This window comes from Girardinichthys multiradiatus, chromosome 6 (assembly GCF_021462225.1).
Source record: "Girardinichthys multiradiatus isolate DD_20200921_A chromosome 6, DD_fGirMul_XY1, whole genome shotgun sequence".
Lineage (NCBI taxonomy): Eukaryota > Metazoa > Chordata > Actinopteri > Cyprinodontiformes > Goodeidae > Girardinichthys > Girardinichthys multiradiatus.
In genome coordinates, this window is record NC_061799.1 from 26,044,958 (window position 1) to 26,070,436 (window position 25,479).

General features: G+C 39.2%; 1 protein-coding gene across 1 annotated transcript in view; it reads left to right on the forward strand.

Annotated features, from left to right (window-relative positions):
• The window catches only part of phlpp1 (PH domain and leucine rich repeat protein phosphatase 1), a 65,916-nt gene that overhangs the window by 36,633 nt on the left and 3,804 nt on the right, over nt 1-25,479 (forward strand). The window contains exons 2-14 of the mRNA XM_047368132.1: nt 5,309-5,505; nt 6,160-6,285; nt 8,974-9,122; nt 15,469-15,615; nt 17,558-17,785; nt 18,594-18,796; nt 19,119-19,179; nt 20,524-20,619; nt 21,218-21,373; nt 22,143-22,343; nt 23,857-24,019; nt 24,108-24,238; nt 24,426-24,539. Of these exons, the coding sequence (XP_047224088.1) occupies nt 5,309-5,505; nt 6,160-6,285; nt 8,974-9,122; nt 15,469-15,615; nt 17,558-17,785; nt 18,594-18,796; nt 19,119-19,179; nt 20,524-20,619; nt 21,218-21,373; nt 22,143-22,343; nt 23,857-24,019; nt 24,108-24,238; nt 24,426-24,539 (1,972 nt within the window). The remainder of the gene's footprint in view (nt 1-5,308; nt 5,506-6,159; nt 6,286-8,973; nt 9,123-15,468; nt 15,616-17,557; nt 17,786-18,593; nt 18,797-19,118; nt 19,180-20,523; nt 20,620-21,217; nt 21,374-22,142; nt 22,344-23,856; nt 24,020-24,107; nt 24,239-24,425; nt 24,540-25,479) is intronic.

A 25,479-nucleotide genomic window follows, 5' to 3' on the forward strand; every position in this document is an offset into this window, starting at 1 on the left:
TTAAGTTTCTGAGCCCATTGAGTTAAAAGAAAGCAATTCACAGGATAAAAAACGTCAATTTAATGATTTAAAATTTAGTCTTATGTATGGCAAGATATTCCATTATCTGTCTGAAATTACATGAAGTAACATCTTAAATTTGCATTTTCGTTCATTCATCGCTTCTTTTTTGAAGTTGTTTTATTTATTTGAGATAGGACCTGGTGTCCTGCATTCGTTCCATCCGTTGCATTCCCAACTGAAGAATCTGGGTATTCTCTTGCATTGCAAGGTCCAGAAATTCAACATTTTTGTGGAAATTCCTGAAACAAATTCTGCTTCACCAAAAGAGCTTTCAATACTTTGATTGAAGATTCTCAAGTCCTCATGATGTTGTCTTATTATGTTGCATATTCTCTAATATTTAAATAGTATTAAGTGGTAAATTAGGCAACAATTTATACATCCTATTAAACTCAACAAATAAAACATACCCTCATATCTGCTTACTAGGACTGAAAACCAAAGCCTAGAAGTAATTCCAAACTAAAGGACTAATATTATGTCAAACCAGTCGCCCTTATTGTAACCTGCTTTCTTCCTCATGAGATAAACTATACTAATTCTAATATGTTTGAAGTTGTAGATACCGCTTCCCATTTTTATACATCTGCACTTTTAATCGCTGACAGAAATCCAGATTAGTAATGAGGAGCTTTTATTTCATTGGTCCCATGAATATCTGTGTGTGTGGTTTTTGTTTGTGTTGAATCAGCAGGGGTGAACACACCTAGTTATTGGATCCCAGTGTGGAAGGGAAACCGTCACTTCCTCTGACTGGGGGAAAGGAAGGAAACTATCTTTAGTTCCCTACACACACTCTCACACACACACTGTACTCCTGATCCTTCATAGTATAAGTCTAGGAATAGATTGGCTTCTGCATATGAACACACCCACATTGCAGGCCATGACTATTTTTACATCATCTTCTTATTCCTTCCCCATAGATTATGAGATGACCGACCATCATGACTAACATCATTGGCTCTCAAAATATTTCCAGCGTAGGTGGGCCTGTAGTTCATGCATTTGGAATATGGCAAATGTCTCTTGTTGTAATTTTCTTTCCCCCACATGGCAGGGTCATCCCGCCGTTCTCCTGCTCTCCCTCTGCGCACAGGATGCTCACGTGGGATTTCCACCTATCCCGTTGTTTCCTCCAGGCTGCGTTCCCATGGTCTGACTGTTAAAGTGTATCCTCCACCATCCCACATCCATGTCAGAAAGTTGTAAGCTCCAAATGTAGCGGTGTCAGAATGTGTGGTCACATGCAGAGGTGTTTGAAGAGGCGTAAGGGATGGGTATCTGTCTTTGTGTATACGCTTTCATGGCAGTGAGCATGCTCCAACAAAAGCCTAAAAATAGTAGGAGTATGCCCATGTGACATGCTGAGGCTAAAAGCGTGTGAATAATTTGCCTAATGCAACACATTCTCTCTTCCTAAGATCAGTCATGCAAATATGCTCCCGCTGGTAACCTCGGCCAGCCGGAAAGTTGGAAGGGGGGTAACCAGTCTGTTCTGTTAACCCAGTTGGGTTGTGTCTCGGTTCTAAAGACGACATCACATAGATTTATTTTTGTAGATGCCCCTTGTCATTGACCGAATCGATTAAAAGCTTAACAGTTGTATTTCATGTGCCTTAATCAAGAAGACATCAGTTTTTTTCTACACAAAGTTGTTTTTTTGTTTTTCAAAGGTTGCAGGTTATTATGCTCCTTCGTCCGTTGTTTTGTTGTAAACTTCTTTTGATACAAAATAAAGCCTTCCACTGGACATTTTGTACGAGCCATGTATCAATCCAGAACCACAGTCAATAGAAATAGTGGTTTACAAAGTATTTAATAATTGATACTCAAGTAAATTATTCATGAGTTTGTAGCATTTTTACAGCATGTATTTTCGGTATAGTTGGTGGGAAACACTTGGAAAGAAAAATAAAAAGAAACACAATAGTTAATTAATGGGTAGAATGGAGAAATGAAAAAACAAAACAGTTGGTAAAAAATTAAGGAGTATGAATTGAAGAAGGAGAATTGCTTGGAGAATATCCCAAGTCATCGATGCCTTTTTTTTTTTTTTTTTTCCCAAAACAAAAACGTGACAGAAACGTATAAAGCAAAAAATGCATATAGATAGTGCTGATAACTAAAATGAAAAAGGACTTTTTTGTTTGCAAATAAAAAAATAAATAAATTATTGGATAAAGATTACAATTATTCTTGTGGAAACTTGGTGGATTCGAAAGAGTAGGCAATGAGACTTAATCCAAAACTTTTTTTTTCTAATAATAAAAGTAAATCTGTGTGTCTGCATATTGTAAACAGCACTTTAATTCCATTCTAGTATCAATATTTAACATTGGGATAAAGAGATGATTTGCCTTACAAGATTTAAGTGGCTCTAAAATTAAAATAAATTCCTTAAGGACTTCATGTTTTATTCTAATAAGTGCAGTAAAGTTGGTGACTAAAACGTGGCATGATTTTGCCGACTAAAAAAAAGACCACCCATGTGCTGTCAAAGTTAACATTGATATCTACATTTTTTAAAGTTAACTTCCTCAAAAACTCTTCATTTTTTCAACTTATCTTGCTTATCTAATCAACCTATTAGAGATTGAAATGTAAGTTTGCACGTTATATTTGTCTTTTACTTTATACAGCTGTTTGTGTAGGTCTTTGAACTTTTTTTGAAAATTAGATGGCTTGTTAAAAAAACCCAACTGGCTAGCAGACGCCTCTACCTTTATGTACACATCATATAGCAACGCAAACAGCCAGGTGTTTTTACAGCTTTTACTTGGAGTGGGTGGTGATAATAAAGTCCTCTCGTAGAGAGATAAAAACCTGCAGTTTCATTCTCTGCCTTCACACTCCACTGAGATTAGAAGTGCAGTTAAATGAATTTGGAAGGGAACCGGGACACAAACAAATTGTGTTTAATGCAGCTATTGAAGGGAAATGGCTAATATTGGGGCATTAGAAATAAAGATCTTGTTTACATCATTATGTCTTGTACATATTCATTAACCTTTACTCCCACATTATTAATGCTGGCTTTCCGTTGCAGCAAATAAAGTTTAGTCTTGGTGCCAAGGCATGGAACATTATCCCATATAGGTGTGCTTTATTATGTTGTTATTAACAATGACACTGCCGAACAACAGATTTGTTGCTGTGTTTTCCACTAACCCTAAATGGAAGGGTTGTGTGCTAATTAATGCAAACATCTGATGTGTTTGTACATTGTTACTGTAGAATCTGCAGCCTGTCGGTGAGATAGTTTGCACTAGTTTTCTGTATGTTGAGCTATTCTATACGCCCTCAGTATTTACGTTTAAGCGCCTCAAAAAAGAGCTGACACTTGCAGTTAAGCACATATATTTGCTGAAAGGCTTTTATATCACATGGTCAGCATTTGTCGAATATCATATTCAAAATTACAGTGTGAACAAGATATTCATTTGTACAACTAAAAATAGATCTGTGCTTACTTGCTGTCTGTTAATTAGGATTTTAGGAAAGATGTCAGGTCATCTTAAAATTCCAGGTTTAACTATAAATCAGCTCATATTGGCCCACCTCATTATGCAATACCCTACTACAGTGCATTAGCCCTAGAGTTGGCATGTGAAAGACCTGAATTATTTACAGCAACAAGAGTATGTGCAAGTTCACACTTGCTTACTGTACGGACTCTTGCTTCACAAACGCGCACCAGTGCTTTGCCCTGTTTAGAGTCAACGGAAATGTGTGCCAGGGATGATCTAGTCTACTGTAAAATGGACCAAAATCATTTGTTATGGTCATCTGTGGAGAGCATCTTGGAGCTGAACTTCATAAACACTGAGATCAAACACTTGGCTGAATACAAAAATAATATGATTGAAGATGCAGCAAGAACAAAACTCTAAGCCTATAGATTGAATAGTGAAACTGATAGCCAGGCAAGGGGGGACAGATAGAGGGAAAAAAATATTGCGCGGGAGGAGGACAGTGCATGCCAACCTTAGGAAGTTTTTGCGGAGGTGGAGGATACAGAAAGATATCCTGTCTAAACATCACAGCCCCATCTGACAGAACGCCTGATAAGCACCCTGACTGTCAGGTTTGGCAGGGTTGCGGTGGCAAGCCTGAACTGGGTAAAAAACAAAAGACACACTCAAATGGAGGAAAATAGAGAAAAAGGAAGCTCAGAATTTCCAAGAGCCTGATTAAGAAGAAGTAGCTGAAATTTTATCTGAGACTATAATAACATAAGTTGCACCACACTGATTGTATATCGGCACAATTCTCTGAGAAAGAAGGCCATCCAGGCCAAATGTAATGTGTCTTTAGCTGTTCTACTGTTGTGATCGTCTGTTTGTTTGTGGAGCAATAAAGCTTTTCGTCTCTTGGCTTTCGGTAGACTGTATTTAAAATACTATACAAAAAATGAACAGTACTTTGCAAAACATTGTTGGAGTTATTCTTATTACAGTTTGGGAACTTATCAGTCATAGTCAGAGAACATCTGTGTTCTCTGTGGGCAAAAGGCTTGGCTTTTGTTATTGACATCTAATGCCCAAATGACAGATACCAGATATCTGGACCAAGATTTACAATTCCATGCACTGGTCGTTTGTGTAAAAAAGTTAATAGCAGGTGAGAACATAGCCGAAAGTTACGAAAGAGTGACAAAGTTATGTTTGAGATGCTGAACTTGGGCTTCAGAGCATAGCGCAGACCAAAGCAGCGATACCAAGCCTCCAACTTGAGTTCAAAAAGTAAGGATTTAAATGGTAATCTATTCAGTGAGGAGGAGAAAGCAAGGGGAAATGTTGTCAGAGAGCAGAAGCTTGGAAACCTAACAAACCAGCCCCCAATGGAAGGATTTCAAAGTGTTCTGTTCTGAACCCAGGTGACCTTTTGTTCACTACTGTAGCAAATAACTGCTTGTGACAAAAATTGCATTTCAAAGCATAAAAATTCTGGCAGCATTCAGATATGTGTAACTTCTGCTCCAACTCTGACCAGCCTTGTGGCTCCAATGTTCATTTGCATGTGCCCGCCCCTTCATTCCAACTAAAGGCTCCTTCAAGTGTCATACTTCGTTGCTGCGGGGAATACACAGTGTGGACAAGTCTCCATTTTCTCCACATAATCAGTCAGTGTTTTACTTGAAAGGGTTTAACTGGACTACAGTAATGGAGCTGACGAGGTCAGCATCTATCATGCCACTCAGACTCCTGCTGCAGTTGCCAATATATGTTCTTGTTTTTTACAGGGAAGCCCCAAAGTATCGAGAGCTCAGAGCGGGTGCAGCTCTCGGGGGCCTACAACGTCCGAAAAGGGAAGCTCCAGCTGCCGGTCAACCGCTGGACCAGACGGCAGGTCATCCTGTGCGGCACCTGCCTCATCGTCTCCTCCGTCAAGGAGAGCCAGATAGGGAAGATGCACATCCTGCCGCTCATCGGGGGGAAGGTATATAGACAGCACAGGGCAACAGAAACATGACACACATCACACAGCATTTTGTTTCACACATTAATCTTTTGTGCAATAGTGCTTAATAAAATGACCTTTATCCATTTATTGCTTTATATGCCTACCTGCAAAATAAGCTCCAAGGGTTTTCAGGAGAATCATTATGCCTGACAAAAAGAGCACTCCAAACCCCCACCACGCCCTGTTTCTAAACATTTCACACACAGCACGTGACTCTGCACTTGTCTGTTATCTTCTGAGTTGGTGTGCATGTGTGCTAGTGTTCTATTCAAGCTCCGTAACCGATCAGCCTTTTATTCACAGGGGATATCATATATTCAAGTGAGACTGTGCATTTTTAAAAAGCCTTTTTACCACATACATTTGTTGTCGCCTGCGTCACGCACATGTGTTTATCAGAGGAACGCGAGCCACGCGTCTTTTTATAACTATACTCGTGGTGACTGAATTTATTTACCCTGTAGACGTTAAGTGTTTTTCTGCTTCAGCAGAAGTCATTTCATATTAGTCTCCCCTGTCCTTCCCTTGTTTTGTTTTTTTCCACATCTGTATACATTTTCCAAGTTTTATTTTGTGCGGTCAGAGTGCTTTTAAAGTTTGATGTCACGCTTATGTTTACCTCGTCTACAGGTGGAAGAGGTGAAGAAGCACAACCACTGTTTGGCCTTCAGCTCGGCAGGACCTCAAAGTCAAACCTACTATGTCAGTTTTGACAGCTTCACAGAGCACCTGCGCTGGCACAGACATGCTGCCAAGGTACGGAGTGTGAGAGGGTTGGAGGAGGAAAGAGGAACAAAAGTTGGTGTTTCTTCTGCACTACATAAATGTCAGGTCCATTCTGTATCAGTGCATGTTCAGTTGACACGAACCGAAATCCCACTTTCAGACAGCCAGGTGGACATTAAACCTGCAGACAAGTTTGCAGGCAAATAATTTTGAAACCTATCCCCTGAGATTTCTGTGTTTTTGCTGATTAAATCTGATCCTCAACTGAAGAGGGATAAAATGCACCGTCTTTCCAAAAAAAGTTACTACCTGAAATTTACAACACAAATAAGTGAGAAACTCCTATTGGATAAGTACTGCGTGGATGATTATGTTCCAGTTTTCCAGTTTGCACAAGTTATTCAACTTAACTGATGCTTTGAGTAGCTTCTTATTTGTTAAACAAGCTTGCCGGAAGACACATCATTTGGTCATAGATAAGATGTTTACCTGTTTCAGAAGAATCACATTATTGGCATTTATTCAAAGAAAACATCTAATGAAATTGCTGAAATTACTAAGTTTGGGTTAAGAACTGTCTGACGCATTATTAAACATTATTGATGGACGATCTTCGCAGAGGATATGCGGTCGGAACAAAATCTTGAATGATCAGGTAACATTTGGTGAAACCAAATTGTAGAAAAACAATAACAGAACTCAGTTGTTCCTGTTTGGACTATCTTCATATATTTATCATGTTTTTACTTTAACAATAAGTAATAATTCATGATGTAGCTTAAAAAAAAGTGGGCCATTACATGCGTTATCATATTTTCCAGAAACTGCTGGAGTCAGGGTTCCCTCTGAAGGATGGAAATGCACAAAATGTAGAAAAGACAAAAAATCCCTATTTGGTCAGTTTTCACAACCGAGATGCAAATAAAGTAAAACAAAAAAAAAGAAAAGTCTGCAGAAAGAATCCTGATCATCCACATGTTTATCAGTTTTAGGCAAGGACATAGTCATATCAACGTTTCAAAAAAGGTTTGATGTTAAATCCTTGTGATGAGGAAAATTTTCTCTGGGTGTATAAAGCAAGCAAGCTGCCCCCTTCCCATATGTTGCTGCGGACTGCCAGCCAGCTGGCTAAAGGAAGACTATCCCACTTTAGCATAGCTCAAGAAAGAAATTTGGATGTTATAAACTGTAGGCAGCCTGGCATGGAATCTAAGGAAGCATGACTCTTATTAGGGTTATAATATTGTAAAACTACAGTTGTTAATCTGTGTGAATGTGCATGTCTATTAAACAACTGATTGCAGTAACTACCTAACTAAATAGTTAGACTTTTTATCCAGCTATTATCAGCTTGAATTCATACAGTCATTACTGTATGAATTCCTGGCTGACTAAAAAAGGTATGATATTCTGTTCAGTAAGCACTTGAAAACTAGTAAATTAAGATGGTCTTTATGTTATATCTTTGCTTAAATAGTCAGTTAAGGGCAAAATTATTATACCCCTGGCAGATTTAGATTTAAGTTTATTTTTATTCAACAAGAAAGTGTGTTTCTGATTGGATATGACGCAGGCTCATCCCATAAGATAGTAAAGCCATGTATTTGATACCCATGTTTCTCACTATTTAACAAGATAGCATGTTGAAAATTATTTATACTCTTCTCAGTATTCAATGGCATTATAGCAATCAAACCCTTGTTATAATTTCTGACCAGCCTGTTGCACGTTTCCACTAGTACTTTGACAGTTTATCTTTGGCAATGAGCTCCAAGTCTTTGAAGTTGGAAGGCCGCCTTGCCGTCACCCTCATCTTGAGCTCCCTCTGCAGATTCTGTATCGGGTTCAAGTTGGGGCTCTGACTGGGTCACTACAAAACAGTGTTATTGCTTCAAGTCGGAGGAAATATATTGGTAAAATTAGGAGTTTTCTTAGATGATGCTCACCGCAAAACACACACAGGAATATCCATTGTTTTGGAATGGCCTCAACCCAGCTGCGATATTATATTATGACCTAAGAAGGTCAAATGTGGGTCATTTTCTTTAGCTGCACTTTAGCTCACTTAATCAGAATTTAATTTAATTAACAGTTTGAAAGTGTTTACTGGCACTGTCCTATCTGAATTGTATAAACCATTTGTGTCTTGGTGTCTCACACAAAATTGCAAGTTTTCTCTCCTGTCTCTCAATTGGGCTCAAGTAGGACATAGCCAGAAAACCTCTTTTCTAAATATTAACAGGGACATGCATGTCACCGGCACCCAGAGGGCCACTCAGAATAGATGCTTGGATGGAGATGGCACGTGCTTCAGTGATGACTACAGAGCTGCAGGCTAACTCCGCTCTTAAGGATTCGAGTTCAGAGATTGTTTATTCTGGCCTTTTAAATGTAGTTTGCTGTTTAGATGTTTCTGTTAATATGGCAAACAAATGGACCCTGCTATTAGTACTCTACTACTTTAAGGAACTACATTTAGCTGTATTACACAATATAAAGTGCTGATAATGTTAGATCAATGTCTTCTTGGATTTTTCTCTACTTCTCTAATCCTAAAATTGACACTGAATTATATTTGACCCCTGACATCAGCATATACACATGCTGTGCAAGATTAATAAAGTCTTGTGTGGTGGAGACAATACTGTTCAGCTTTGTGTTTTTGTTTCTCCCTCTCTTTTTCACAAAGTCATTCTTCTCCTCCCTACTTGCTTTTAGATGGTGTCCCAGAGGATCAACTCGGTGGATTTGTCCTGCTGCAGTCTGGAACGTCTTCCCCCCAACCTGTTTTATAGCCACGACCTCACCCACCTCAACCTTAAACACAACTTCCTGCCTGCAGACCGTCGCCTTCAGCAGCTGCAAAGGTATAATGCCATGACAAACATGAAAAACACCTGCAGCTATACATCAAAGGGGTGATTTATGCAAAATCAAAGGGTTGTTGCCTCTTTTTTTTTTTCTTGTGTATAGTTTTGAAAAACAAAAGCTGCTTCATGCATGTTAAACATGTTTCTGAGGTTTAATATTCATTCCAAGGGCTCTTAAATCAGCCAAACTATGGACAGATTTCCAACTTTGTAAACAGTTTTCCTTTAATGTAGCTGGAACACGAGTGTCTGAGATAGGAAGAAGGTTATGGATAGACTTAACATTTTGTTGATGATTTGAGGGAGCTGATAATTGCTTTTTGACTCTATTGCCTTATGCTTCCATGTAGACTGCCCTTCAAATGTATTAATACCACTTTTCCACATTTTGTGGAGACACTTCTGTTTAATGAAGCCCTCAGAGGTTTGTTAGAGACCTTTAGTGAACAAACGGCATCATGAAGACCAAAAAAGGTTTCAACTAGGGTTAGGTTATGAAACAGAATCCATTCTTATGAAGTATTGTTCACTACATCTTCTGAAACTGGAAAGAGTGTGGCCCATCTGCAGATCTATGGGTTAGCTTTAGGTATCCACAAAGCTAAAGTAACAGACTGGAATAAGGAGAGCATTAATCAGAGAAGCAGCCAAGAGGCCCACCGAAACTCCAGAGGTGCTGCAGAGATCCACAGCAAGATTTCTCTCTAGATGTACAAAGGTTGTTGAGACATACCTCCAAAGATTTGCAGCTGTATAGTTTGATATATTTTGCAAAACCAAGGCTTCATATGATCTATTTATAACTGAATCTATTTATAACTGTGAATCAAGAGGGCTAAATACATGGCACTCTAAGGTAGGATTTAAAAACTGATGGGAAAACCGAGTCATATTTGGTCATATAGGTTTTGAATGGAGTGTTTTGGAGCTTAGTTTCGAGATGAACATTGTGGCAAAATAAGCTTTATGAGCGCTAAGCATAACTTACGTGCAACAGGAAAGGTGTCATATTAAAAGCTGAGAGACGAGGCACTGTAACAGTAAGGCTGCACTGAAAACAGCAGGACATGGCTGGCTGATTTGGACAGAGCTGAGTTTCGCCGGCGTACTTGCAAGCCATCGACCTGAGCAGACTAGGACAAGAGCCATTGGCACACGATGACCAAAGAAGCTAGCCAGCATTGTGCAAGGGTAGGCCAAAAGAGTCCAGACCTACAAGGATAGATGCAGGGAAGCTTTTAATGTGCCTTGTCTGTCTTACTTTTTCTCTCTGCGTGCACCATCTGCTGCATGCTTATCATGGTCCCAGATTAAAGACCACAGGCAAAATACTGGGGTGTTTGTGTTTGTGTGTGTGTGTGTGTGTGTGTGTGTGTGTGTGTGTGTGTGTGTGTGTGTGTGTGTGTGTGTGTGTGTGTGTGTGTGTGTGTGTGTGTGTGTGTGTGTGTGTGTGTGTGTGTGTGTGTGTGTGTGTGTGTGTGTGTGTGAGAGAGAAACCATATGTAATATACTGATGCACTTTTATGTTTGTCACTGTAATTCTGTGATGCATGTGTGTGTGTGTGTGTGTGCGCAAAACCGAGGGAGTATGTTAGAGCAAGAGTCGTTTGCCTGTCATTTTGGCTGCAAGCTGCAGATTTGGGGTCAGTGTATGCAAAGTCATGATACAGCATGACATTTATATTTTTTAAATATATTTTTAGCTGCACTACATAACTCCAGTTTGCATGGCATTACATGTATAATCTGACATGCTTTTATGTCTTTCTATGAGTCCCTGCCATAGTAATATTAATTTGACTCTTCTTTATTTTCTTTAATCTCCAGGGTAATGACTGATGTTAAGGGAGGATGACATTGGAGGGAAAATAACTAGTTTTTAACCCAGAGTATGGGACCCACAGCTCCCCTGCTGGTCAAGGGAGATAGCATCTAGTTTGCTTTGCCAAATCTAAGTAGGCTCATCCGCATTTGACCCAGTATGAATGAAAATGAGGTCAGTAATGAGAAAGAGATGAATAGTTTAGCTGAAAAAAGAGGGATTTTGACAGAAACATGCAGCATAGTTAGTTGAGTACCCATATTTCCCTTGAGAGGCTTGTATGAAGTAGCTGAAGTTGAGAAGAGTACTACTTTGATGTGGGCTGTTGTGTCAGACGGTTCTTTTCACTTTTGTTGCCACTCAGAAATCTAACTAGCTGATCATCTGCCATTAATAATTGGATACATATAATAAACTATCTGGGATTCTAGTTCTTATGACTGCTTTTCTAATGTGCAAATCTTTTTGAGACAGATGTCACCACTTGCTGAGTAGAGAAGTTTTGCATACAGTTGAACCTTGCCCTCTTTATTTACATATGGATGATGGTTTAGAAACTTTATGAACAGCACACATGAAAGAAAGTCAGAGTTTAGAGAGCCTAAGGCTGATTGAAATGATTTAAGTTGCATTAACTGATTCCTTTTCATTTTAGGGGGGCCAGATGAAAAAGTGCAGTGTTAATATAATTGTCAGTGTATCAAATACTATACATTGATGATCATAGTAATAATTGTCAACAGCCAGCTGCTTATTTGCTAAAGATTAAAAAAAAATCGAACAAGGAGTCACCAGACTGAAACTTTGCTTATTTCAGTTGTTTAAAAACAACGTTAGAGGGGTTTAAGAAGCTTTTAAAATGGAAGCTATTTTTTAAATGTCTGCGGTTCATTCAGGCAGCAAGAGAGCAAGAATTTATGCAGATAACAGAAAGGCTGAGCGGAGTACATCAAAGTTGCTCTGTTTTATTCTTTTGAGTTTTCAGCCTATGTCTGTTATGAAAAATGATGGATTTAGAAATGTTGCCAGCCTCTCAGTAGAAGTAAAGTAAAGATCTACATGTTTGGGGGGTAAAGTGCTTAACCCTGAATAAAATGTTAAGTTCTTAATTATTATGTTTTGCTTAAATAAAAGGTAAAACCCTGTTTTACAAAAAGTCCTCTTTTACACAATGAGGTTACATCTTCTCTACTTTTAATAGAAATAATTAAGACCACTTATGGCAGAAATGTTAGAAAAACATTTTAAATGCTCTTATATTATAGTTCTTTTAGAGGAATCCAAATCAGTTTATATCAGTATCAGTAAGTTAAAGCTTTTCAAAAACAGAACTGCTGATAAATTCATCTGTATTCTTTGAACATTAAATGTACACAAAGCAACAAATGTAAAACTGTACCTTGGCTCACCTAATAAATATTTCCTCTCCATCTTATGTTTGTTCTTTATCAGCAGATTTCTGAATTTTCAACTGTTAAATGCTCCACAGCGTTAACCAGCTAGATGCCCTCTTTGTCTTTTTGCCATTTTGTAGCTTGGCAGCCCGTACCAGGGGTTTGTCAGAGATTTCCCCAAAATACAGACGCTGCTTGATGGCATTTATCAGCTTTTTGTAGGCCTTTTTTATTTTCAGGCCAGCTTAATAATGTAATAGTACTCCCTCCCTTTTGGTTTTATTTGGCCTCCCGACAGGATACATCTGGGTACTACTTGCCAAATACATCCAGATTTTATTACAATCTGTTTTGGCAGAGAGCATTGATTTGTTTAGTTGAAAGGGTAAAAAACAGCACTTCAAATTATCAAGTGAGATTTGTGTGATAGATCTAAGAAACATTAGGTGCCTTTTTGTATTTTCCCAGCCGGATATTTCCAATATATGTGAAGCTCTGACCAGTTGATGCCAGTTGTTTCTGACTCCAGTTTTTCGATATCCAAAGCCATGACATACTCAGCAAGAACAGAAAAAAACATTCTCACTCTGTCTTTGCAGCCCAGGTTTGGGAGTTGTCACAGCTTGTTCTTGACACATCATCCGAATAGAACATTTTTTGTTGTGTGACGTCTGAATATCATTACATGCAAATACTGCAGCATGAGGAACCTATTAGGACCTCCTAAAAGTTTTGCACTTATATTCTTATGCTGTATAAAATACACAGCCAGAAAGAACTTTGTTCTTCTTGCCACCTTAAGAACAAATTACTCTGTTCTTGCGGAGAATCTATAAAATCACTCGTGTAATTGACTATATTTAAGTGGTAACTTTCTGTTGTAGGTTCAGAATGTGGTCGGGATGTCATGCAAAGATCGTGAATGGATGTTGCTTCTCAAATCAAAAATTATACCTGATCTGCTCTCAGCAGCACTGCTAACCCCTTTCAGAAGCCAACATTTGCTCTTTGATGGTCTTTTAAAGCCAAAGCGTAGGTGGGGTAAAGTTTTTCATCCTCCTTGGGCTTTAGTTTGCAAGTAGAAAGGGCACAGTTGCAGGGCTTCTTCAGCCACAGTTGTGATTACTTGTCTGTTAAAAACCAATAGCAGGACACATCTGCTGAAATACTCTGCTCAAAAAAATAAAGGGAAGACTCAAATAACACATCCTAGATCTGAATGAATGAAATATTCTCAATGAATACTTTGTTCTGTACAAAGTTGAATGTGCTGACAACAAAATCAAAACTGCTGACACACTCCAGCCACATGAGGTCTAACATTGTCCTGCATTAGGAGGAACCCAGGGCCAACTGCACCAGCATATGGTCTCACAAGGGGTCTGAGGATCTCATCTCAGTACCTCTTCTCAGTGGACTGTGAGCACAAAGCCCATTTGTGGATGTTGGGCCCTCATACCATCCTCATGGAGTTTGTGCAGACACATGCACATTTGTGGCCTGCTGGAGGTCATTTTGCAGGGCTCTGGCAGTGCTCCTCCTGTTCCTCCTTACACAAAGACGGAGATAGTGGTCCTGCTGCTGGGTGGTTGTCCTCCTACGGCCTCCTCCACGTCTCCTGGTGTACTGGCCTGTCTCCTGGTAGCGCCTCCAGGCTCTGGACACTACGCTGACAGACACAACAAACCTTCTTGCCACAGCTCACATTGATGTGCCATCCTGGATGAGCTGCACTACCTGAGCCACTTGTGTGGGTTGTAGAGTCTGTCTCATGCTACCACGAGTGTGAAAGCACCACCAACATTCAAAAGTGACCAAAACATTAGCCAGAAAGCATAGGTCCCCACCTGCAGAACCACTCCTTTATTGAGTGTGTCTTGCTAATCACCAAAGATTTCCCCCTGTTGTCTGTTCTATTTGCACAACAACATGTGAATTTGATTGTTAATCAGTGTTGCTTCCTAAGTGGACTGTTTGATTTCACAGAAGTTTGATTTACTTGGAGTTATATTGTGTTGTTTAAGTGTTCCCTTTATTTTATTGAGCAGTGTATATTTAAATGGTGCAGCTGCAAACAGCACAATAAGTTGGCATGTTCAAACATGTCTTTTTGAAAGGACGTCTTTGTAGGTGTGTCATTATCATTACAGACAGAAAAAGAAGGAAGTCTGCTAAGCAATTACTTAAAAAAACACAGTTCACTACAACCTAAAACAAACAGATATCCTGCAGCTACCGCTATCATACCAGAAGTGGCTCACATTATCCGTCCTCTAGCAGCACAGCAAGGAGCAAGGTGGATAAATTAAAACGTTGAAGGAATTTTGTCTCGTTGAACAGGGATGAATTATTTAAATGTGGAGCAGAGGTGACATTACGCTGTGTGTGAAAGAGCAGTCCCTGTAAATGGAAGAAATGAAGGAGCAAGCATCTCTGATCACATATGTCAGAAAGACGTAACATGATATAATGGAGATGACACAAAGAGAGTCTGAGGAGAGGGCATGAGCCTTACTCAGCACTTTGCAGAGACTGACTTAGTGATCAAGAGACATTTCCTGACATAATCTCCCCCAACTTCAAGCTGGAGCCACTTTCAGCTGAAATTACTTAGCCACCATAATCAATAGCTCTGCCATCTTTTGTATCTTTATCTCCATTGACCTAACCTACTGTGTGAATGTGTGTTTAACTTGTGTTTATACAAAGTGTAAAACTGTCAAATGTCTGGTTATGTGTTTGTGTGATAAATAAAGACAGGATCATTTTGCAAGATTCACTTTGGGGTTTGGTCTTCTTTCCCTCTAAGGGCCCAGCTCTTGTGAAGGTTAGTATGCCATAGGAGGACCCACTGAATGCCACTGGCCTCTGATGGTTAAATAAAAAACACACACACTCCCGCTTCGCTTGTTTGCTCAACAGTTTAATATGACGCTTTAGAACCACTCTGTCTTTGGGTGTGTTAAATTTTATTGTGTTTTCTTTTTTTTATTTGGCAAAGCCGAATATATGCGAGCTACACCTTACTCCAGTCCCCATGAATATATTCATGAATATGCTATAACCGTTGCAATATTAATCTTCTACAAGATATAACCCTCCCTATCTCCGTTCTCTGCTTCTCCAGGTTTTCTCGTCTTCGCAGCCTCAACCTCTCCAACAACCACCTTGGTCAGTTCCCGCCGGCCATTTGTGACATCCCCACCCTGACAGAGGTCAACCTCAGCTGTAACTACTTGGACTCCGTCCCCAGCTCTGTGGGTGCCATGAACAAGTAAGCAAAAACAGCAACTTACACTGAAGCAGTAGGAATAACATCTTACTTTTCTTTTTTTTTTTTTTTTGCACCAGTTTCAGAAAGCAAAAGTAATATATATTGCAAGATCTAAATCTTTGGTAAAGTCAAGGGCTTAATATAGTTCACACTTTAATATACTTAATTGTTTGTTTTCTTTTGGTGGATATTTTTCTATCACTTTTCTCTTTGCCTCAATGTCAAATGTTTACATAGCCAAATGTGTGAGTTCTAAAAGAGAAAACCATGCGCTTTGTGTTTTCAAGTGAAAGGTGACCTTACTCATGAAGTGCTTCTGGTTTGCCTTTATTTTGTCTACACAAAGTTTGTTTTGGTGTTGTTTGTATGGATCTCACCTAAATTGACCTGATCAGTGGATGAGAACATAGTATTGTCTGTCTACTCTTTGTTTTTTTTTTATCAATTATAAGTTGGGTCTGCACACTTGCTGATAGATGTTATTAGTCTCCTTGAGCTACTAAAAATCAGTTTTATTACAGGATTCTGACTAAAACTGTAACTGCACTTATATGCTTTGTTATATCACATAAACATGCCAATTATTGCCAGCACTTTGTGGTGTGTTTACTGCAGTTTATTTTATTGTGTAGGACACTAAACTGTTTTGTAGCTAAGCCAGTGCTGGCAATAGACTATATAACGCCTAAAGTAAGGAATCACAGCCCTGGAACTTGTTAAGTAATCAAAAACGTCTGTGTATTTTATTTGTAAGTAGAGTAATTAGAGTCTAGTTCTGTGTAGTTTAGTCTCAGTATAAATACAACCGTGCTGTGAAGGCCTGTTGAGGAGGTTTGTTAGAACATTAGTGGACAAACAGCATTTTAAGACCAAGAACTGGGGTAAAGTTGGGGAGAGGTTTAAAGCAGGGTTAGTTTAGAAACATTTAACATTTGAACATTGGTTGGACTATGGCACAACTGAAAATCCGCCAAGACATAGCTGTCCACCTAAATTAACACTTCGAGCAATGAGATTATTATTCAGAGAAGAAGCAATGAGAGCCATGGTAACTCTAGATTAACTGCAAAGATCCACAGCTCAGGTGGGAAGATTTTTTTTTTTTTAAGGGACAACTATAATTTCTTAACTCCACAAATATGGTCCTGACTGAAGTCATGTAAAGGCCGCACCAAACATGATGAAGTAGGGGCTGTGGTCAGATGAGACCAAAACTGAACTAAAAATGTTAGAGAACATTGTGTATTCATGTATTAAAATGGCCCAGTCAAAGTCCAGACCTACATGCGCTTTAAAATCTGTGACAACATTTGAAAGTTGCTGTTCATTGACACTCTCCATCTGCCCTAATTAAGAATGAACTAGTTTGCAAACTTTTTTCTCCAAATGTGCAAAACTGGTAGAGTCGTCCCAAAAGACTTACAACTGTAATGGCAGCAAAAGGGGTTCCACAGGGTCTTAACTCAGGGAAGCTTAAAACAAATGCACGCTACACTTTGTTGATTTTAGTTGAAAGCCATCAATCATTTTCCTTTCATCCCCTACACAATTTTACACAACTTGATGTTGTTCTCGCTCTTTCACATAAAATCCCATTAAAGTACAGTAAAGTTTGTGGTTGTAACAATACAAAATGTGAAAAGGTTCTGGGGTTACTTTTTAAGACACTCCTTTAAACTCAGACCTCATTTGAAGCGAAACATTCTGTAATGCAGAGTATGGGCTGGTAAAGATGAGAATGTAATCTGCAGGACAGATCTGGTATGATCTGGTGTGCATGTAAATTCCTAAATGGCTAAAGTGCCTATTCTGCTACCGCCATCTACTGGACATTACGTTAACTGATTATTGATGCATACCATGTAGTGTGTTGATCCGATGTTGCATGGTAAATCCAGAGGGAACAAGTATCCTTATTAAAATACATGATCGCTTCTTTCAGTTTGCAGACGTTCCTGCTTGATGGAAACAGTTTACGTGACCTGCCCACCGAGCTGGGGTCCCTGCAAAGGCTGAGCTACTTGGGCCTTTCCTTCAACCAGTTCAGCCACATGCCCCAGGTGCTCGAGCGGCTGGCCTCCATGGAGAAGCTTTGCATGGCTGGAAACAACCAGGAAACACTCACCTTGCAAAATTTCCGACTGCTCCGTGTCAAACACATTGATTTAAGGTACACCAGCCCAGGCAGATCATTCTAGATATAGTCAAAGTACAATTAGAAGGGATTTCATGAATGAACTTGGTGAACTATGTCCAGAACATGCATTACTTTGATTTGCAGGTCATACTTGTCCTGACTGTAGTACTCATTGACATGTCTTAATCCCACTAATTATAGAAATAAAAACATTTAGTGCATACCGTCACAGACACTAGACGGTTAAAGAGCACGAAATCAAGAAATCATTTGCCCACAGTGGCCCCATCAGGTCCCTTCTCATTGTCATTGTGTAGGAAAGCACAGAGCTGGAGTGACTTGCACTATTTTACAGTTAATACTTCACTAAAAGTTTGTCAAAGTAATTTTGAAATGTGTTGCAGTTATTACTTTTCTTTAGCTTTTGTGCCGTTTGTAAAAAAGCAACCTTTAAAGTCATTGTCCCTTTAAAAAAGATACTTGGACGAGTTATTTGATACCAGACAACTTAAAATAGATTTTCATTCCCGTACTGGTTGTTGTTTGGGCTGCACGCTGGTGCATTTGGTAGCACTGTTGCCTTGCATTAAGAGGGTCCTGAGATTGAATCCCCTGGGATCTCCTGCATCCGTTGCACATCGGTCCTCTCCTGGTAGTCTTGCTTCCTCCCATAGTCCAGAAACATAACTATTAGGTCAGTTGGTTACTGCCGTCCGTTATAAGTGTGTGCAAGCATGATTGTTTCTAATGTCTCTCAGTTTTGCCCTGTGACGAAAACCCCCCAAAGAATGTTGGCGACAGTCTGATCCAGCTGAGGATGAACCCTTTTCTCCTCTGTTAGATTGAATAAGATCTCGATCGTGGTGCCAGATGAGCCTGACCTACTGAGGCATGTGACCCAGCTGGATGTGAGGGATAACGGGCTGACAGAACTGGATGCCTCCCTGTTTCCCAGGCTGGAGGTGCTTCACTGCGAGAGGAACCACATAACGTGTCTTAAAGTTAAAGGTTCCCTTCTTAAAGGGATCTATGCCTCAAACAACGGTGGGTGTAGCTCTGCATTATTAGGTAGCTTATTCTTTAAACCACAGCCTTGCTTGTTTGCCAACTATGCCTAAACCTCTCCTCTATAAGTGTGTTACAAACGGTAGATGTGCCCTCTGAAATGTTCCTCTCATGTTCATCTGTTCTTATGCCTCAGATTTTCTCATCAATACAACCGTCTAATTGTCCCTCTCCATCATTCCATTTCTCTCGTCGTCACCACTACCCTCCTTCCCCAGTCGTCGTTTCCATTTCGCAACTACCTGCTTTTTTATTAGACCGTCCTTGCTGTAGGTTAATGTGTTTGGATTTCTCCCCACAGAATTACGACAGTTGGATGTCAGTCCTGTGCCCTCCAATCTCAGTTACATGGATATATCGAGGTGAGGAAATAAAGTATTTGTGTATTACAAAAATGTTTGCATGAACTGTAAAAATATAGCTTGATTGCGCAGCTAATAGATTGAAGTACATACATATTCATAACTACCGGACATTTCCAAAAGTAAGTGGAAGGAAAGAAGGTAATCATGAATAAAAATGATTAAATCTCCTATTTATCAATTGCTTCTGCCTTAAGACATGCTGTACTCAATCTGTTACACAGTTATACACCACCTCCCTAATGGTGTGTTGGTACCGCCAAAACAGCTCTGATCCATCAACGCCCAGACTCCTCTAGACCCCTGAAGATGCGTTGTGGTATCTACCACCTATATGTTAGCTGCAGATCCTTTAAGTCCTGTGAGGTGGAGCTTCCATGGATCAGACTTGATTGGATTGAGATCCCTTTTTGCTTTGTGGCTCAGGGCATTAACCAGCTGAAAGAGCCAACATCCATCAGACAAAACAGTTTTCACCATGACGTCTTTCTCTCTGAAACAGCACTGACTTCTTGAGCATTTTGAGCAACAGTAGCTTGTCTGTTAGATCTGACCACATGGGCCAGTCTTCACTCCCCAGTGAAACCTTGACCCCGCTGCCAGCTCCACACTGTGAACTATTTTCAATTAACAGTTACAACTTCAGACCAGGACCATCATGCAAGGCTTTGTTTTTGGAGATGCTTTCTCATAGGATAGCAGTTTCAATTTGACCATTGTCAGACTCTTTATGTTTGGCCATTTATTTTGCTTTCAACACATTAAATGTCAGGACACAATGCTCATTGTGATATCTTAGATATCCACTTGCCAAGACATGCCATGATGAAGAGATAATCAGCGTTATTCACTTGCCTGATGATCAGTGTGTTTGCTTAATGATGCTTTAAGATCGTATGGCTGCATGGGAAAATAGATTATTAAAGAAGAATGTAGATGGATTGAGAAAAATTACCAACAAAAATGGCCAATATTAAACTGTTGCTCTTTTCTTTGACAGAACCTTTTTATTAAGAGATGGGCATAGGCTAGAGATTTAATAGTTGGTAGAAAAACATAATATTGGGTCTGCGTTTGATTTTTAAAAGCCTAATTTATTTTAAACCTTGACAAAACCAAGTGGCCTTGAGAGTCGCATAATGAAGATGGGTTTTGAGGAAGTGTAAATCAGTATTTCCACTTTTTCAATGTAAGACAGCACTGCCAGGACTCCATTTAACTGAATCTGTAATGTTACATAATGAAGAAAAAGGACATTTATCTCCACTAAATTATATTCCATTTTAAGTAACACAATTTGAAAACTGCACATAATTCATCATCATCACCCCTTCTCCCCTCCAGGAACCACATGGAGTCCTTGCCAGACTGGCTGTGTGAAGCGAAGAAACTGGAAGTTCTGGACGTGAGCCACAACCTCATCACCGAGCTCCCAGCAAGGTGAGTCTCCCTCCCGCAGCAAACATCCCTGTAAATTTGGAGCAATGCTGCATTATTCTCTCTGCCCTTTGTCAAGTGATGTATCTATCTCCCATAGAGCCTCATAAATCACACTGATAGTCGGTAACCTCTAGATCCTTTTTGAACTGTCTGCTTCTCTTTATGTAGCATTTTTAGAAGGTTAGTGCAGATGCACCTTTTACTCTTTGCCATGTCTTGCATCAACCTTGCGCTCTTGGCTTCTCTCCTGTTCTCTCTCACTACCTCTACCGCTACCTCTGGTCTCCGTATTGTCTGGACATTTATTTTTTACCCAGTAAGTGTCAAGATGATAAATTTCAGTTACATGGTCCACTAGAGGCGCTGCTACTCTCAGATTTTCCTCTTTTCCCATCTGCACATTCAGCTTTCTCCTTCACCTTCCCTGTTTTCCTCCCTCTACAGTAACTGCAGACTATCTTTCTTTATATCGGTCTGCTTGTCTGCCTGCCTTAAAACATCTTAGCAATCAATCCATCTTAATCATATGTCTGTCTGTTTAAATTGCTTATCAATCATATTCTAGTGCTGACCCAGCTGTATATTTCTCATTCTGCAGGTTGTTCTGCAGCAACAGTCTGAGGAAGCTGAGTGCAGGACATAACCAGTTGCAGAAGCTGCCTGACAGAGTGGAGCGCCCTCTGCTGGAGGTTTTAGATGTCCAGCATAATCAACTGGTGGAACTTCCCTGCAACCTGTTCCTCAAATCCAACAGGTAGCTTTAAGCATTGACTGGTTTTCTTAAGTTTTTTTGTTACAATCATGCATCTTTAATTTAACCAGAAGACTGAGAGAAGGCAAACTTCATGTGTACGAAGATAAAGGGCAAAAATAACTAAAGAAAAAATACATAAGCGAGATGCTGGAAGGCAGATTAAATCTATAGACAGAAGGAAAATTGTATTTTAATGAAACAATTCAGTGGTGTATTTTCTATTTTAAACAATAAATGTACACTGAGAGTAAAAACACAACGTGGGTTATAAAGGAGGGAGTTACACTGAAGGTGTTCACGAATACAAAGTTTTTAAAAACCAAACGTTCCTGCAGTCCATGAAGTTTGCTCCCATACAGCTCAGACGTTTTACTGTAGCTGTACAGAGTACAGGTAAACATCTTTGAATAAGGAATTTGAGCAAAAACATGCGAGAAAAGAACAAAACAAATCACAAGAAGAAAACACAAATGGTCGCTTTCAAAAGTACTACACACGTTTTTGGGAGGATGTCTTTTATCTTGATTGATTGTAAGATTATATTAAAATAGCAGGAAAAAAGAAAAATTGACTTTCAAATGTTGTTTTTCTGGTAATAAAATACATCTGGACCAGATCTGATTAATTTTACAGCTAGTAGCATGAAAGTTGGCATTACATAAGAGTAAATTCATGCTGTGTTTTCCAATTTAGTGATTCATCTTCATTTTCATATTCCTTAAACACCACAACAATGACTCAGTTCATCCCATTTTTTTTTTGGATTCAGTTTACGATGCGTAAATGCATCAGCCAACAAGCTGGAGCACCTGCCACCATCCAGTCTGTCAGAGGAAAGCCACAGCATCCTGCAGGAACTCTACCTGACCAACAACTGGCTGACAGACAAGTGTGTGCCAATGCTCACCGGCCACACACACCTACGAGTTTTGCACATGGCTTACAACCACCTCCAGAGCTTCCCAGCCAGGTAAAAAAGACTCCTTAACAGAGACATAACCCCTCCAGGAATGATTGTGATGTTTAAATATTTATTTTCTGTCTTATACATTACCGTTTTGTGTAGGATGTCAGCAAACAGTAAAAATTTATATAGTTTTTCAAGACATTTACAGAGCAAATCTGGACATGTTGTATAAAAAAACACTGCAAATGTTCTGCATTTATTTTTTTCATGAATGAAAAATGAATTGTTCTAGCTAACAGGGATCCTATGATGTCTTGAAAATTTTGGTATATGATTTTTGCATCTTCCAAGTCTGGAAAAGTATTGAAAAATGAAAATTAAGTACGGAAAGGATGGAGTTTCCTTAATTTGTCAAAAATTCTGATATTCTGATAACAAGTGAAGGGCTTTTACATTGATTATATTTAGATGATTATCTCTATTTTTAGTTTTGCGCAACTCATTAATCATTTACTCTCATTCAAAAGGATCAAAGTCTACCTTACAGTTTCTGAGTTTTAAAAAACTTCAGCACTGTGAAAAACAGACATGTTTTGTTCTCAGATATCCATATGGCAAAAATAAAAAAAGCAGATAGGAATGTTAAATCTAAAAAATTAAAGCATTTTTAAATGGAAATTTTGTAGGGACATTTCACACATATTCAACACATTTGTGTTATAATGTTACTGATACATTTGTTAAATCAGGTAAAGTTTGCCTAATTGATTTAGTTAACATTAACTTTCCATAATTCTCTAACACAACAGAGAAAAATGATATATAATTTGCAAAGATTACAAGGTGACCAAAAGGCAATTCATTTGAGTATGGAAAACCATGTGAGCTGAAACTTATGGGTAGAGTTGAAACTTCTAAGTTCCTGTCAACATTTAAACTTAACACAAAGAGTGATGAATCATAGCTAATAATGACGAATGGTTGGACATTGTTAGCTGAAAGGCTATGTTTTTTCATTATTATTACTTTTGCTTGCTGATTAAATCATGGAGGCTGGAAAATCATTTTGAATACATGGGCAAAGTGTGGACCCATGACACCCAAAAAGATAACAAATTGGCTTTAAATCAGATGGTTAGCACTGCAACGTTCCTAGATGTGCCTGTAGAAGTATTTACTTCCAAAGTCTGAAATATATTAATTAGTACTCTGTGATTGAAGATAAACTCTAATTCCATGAAAGTAAAGTGTTTCATTGCCAAATCAGTAGATCTAGCCAGATTGAAGCTTTGTTTGTGATTTATGTATTTTCCCACATGTTCCATGATTTCCTGGTTTTGTGCATCCCTACAAAATACTAAAAATCCCGCATAAAGATACTTCAGTGACCATCCCAATAAACAGGTGTGAATATTTATTCAGTTTTGTGGACCGTTTGTATTTGTAGGACAGTCAGCAGACAAATGCAAAGAAAATATCACATGACAGCTGACCTGAGCTGTGAACCTTTCCGTCCTGTAAACAGCTAGTTCTTTAGTTCATGCTTTAGCTCACCTAGTTTCATCTTATCCTTCAGTAAAATGGCCAAGCTGGAAGAGCTGGAGGAGGTGGATCTGAGTGGAAACATGCTGAAGACTGTTCCCACCACCATCATGAACTGTAGACGAATGCACACACTCATTGCCCACTCCAACTCCATCGAGGTCTTTCCAGAGGTCATGCAACTGATGGAGATAAAGGTGAGCTAGCACCAGCAGCAGCACGTCTCTACAAAGCCTCTCCGGTGGTGCCGCCCTGAATATACATCTGTTACGTTCTGTCTTTCAGTGTGTGGATCTGAGCTGTAACGAGCTAAGTGAGATCACTCTTCCTGAGAATCTGCCTCCAAAACTTCAGGAGCTGGATCTCACTGGCAACCCTCGTCTGAACCTGGACCACAAGACCCTCGAGCAGCTTAAGTATGCCAATTTCATCTGGCACGGTCTTTTTATGTCACAGAGACATCTCTTTAAATTAGCTTGTTGTTTTCTCACAATATTTGATTAAGGTTTCCTGCTCATTATTTGTCTGCTGTTTGTTTAAAAGAAATGATTGCTTCAAGATGAGGGAGTGATTTTGATCTGTTCCATGTCTGTTGTCTTCCAGTAACATTCGCTGTTTCCGTATTGATCCACCACCAACCTTTTCATCGAATGAGGCATCTGGGGGGCCCGCTGTGTGGAGTCATGGTTACACAGAGGCCTCAGGCGTAAAGAACAAGTGAGCTAAATTCAGTCAACACTAAAAAGAACAACCTCTATTGCGTTTGTGCATTAAAGCATGCAAATATAACCCTTTTTGAAAATTAAATTAACATGAAAGAAATATGGAAGCAGTGCTCATCTAAAGCATGAACTAGGCATGCTTTACCTCTTTGTAGGTGAAACTACCAAGAAATATTTATGAGCTAACCCAATATTTTTTCATTTTTGTTCTTTATGAACAAATTCCTTTTGGTGATAAACAGTCTGGAAAAGTCTGGAAAAGTCTGGAATTTGGTTTTAATAGTTTTTATTGAAACGTAGCCTACCCCATTGTATAAATGTTGTGTTCTTTCCTCCTTCATATACTTCCTTGTGTCCTTCCTTTCTTTCCTCCAATTTTTCTTTATTCTGTCCTTGTTTCCTTCTTCCTTTCCTTTCCTTTCCTTTCCCCTTTTCTTCTTTCCTTGTGTCCTTCCTTCTTGTGTTTGCCCATGAATTGTATCTTTGGTGTGGCAAAGTTGGCCATCTGGAAGACCAGGAAGAATAAGATGTGTGGTCATGGCTGGACTGATGTGCTTCAGTGTTTTAAAGGTTCACTGATGGCTAGACTAAAAGTTGAGCACGCGTTTTTTACTCTTACACAGAATCTGAGCTCCTTTGAAGCCCGTTGGGGTATTGAAAAGGTTTTATGCTCACTTGATGATGTTGCTTCCTTGATCTTGAATTTTTGAGCCTTTAATATTTTTAATTTTCATTTGTACATGGTTTTAGTTATGGGTTGATTTTGCATATCAATAATATGTCTTAATGTAATATGGATAAAAGTTGTTAGAAGTCAAGTTTTTCTTTCTTTCCTTGTTTCCTTCCTCTTCCTAGCCTTTGTGACCTGTCCTTCCGTTCCATTTCTTGTATTTTCGTCTTCCACCTTTAAACTCTGCCCACTGTAGAAACATCAG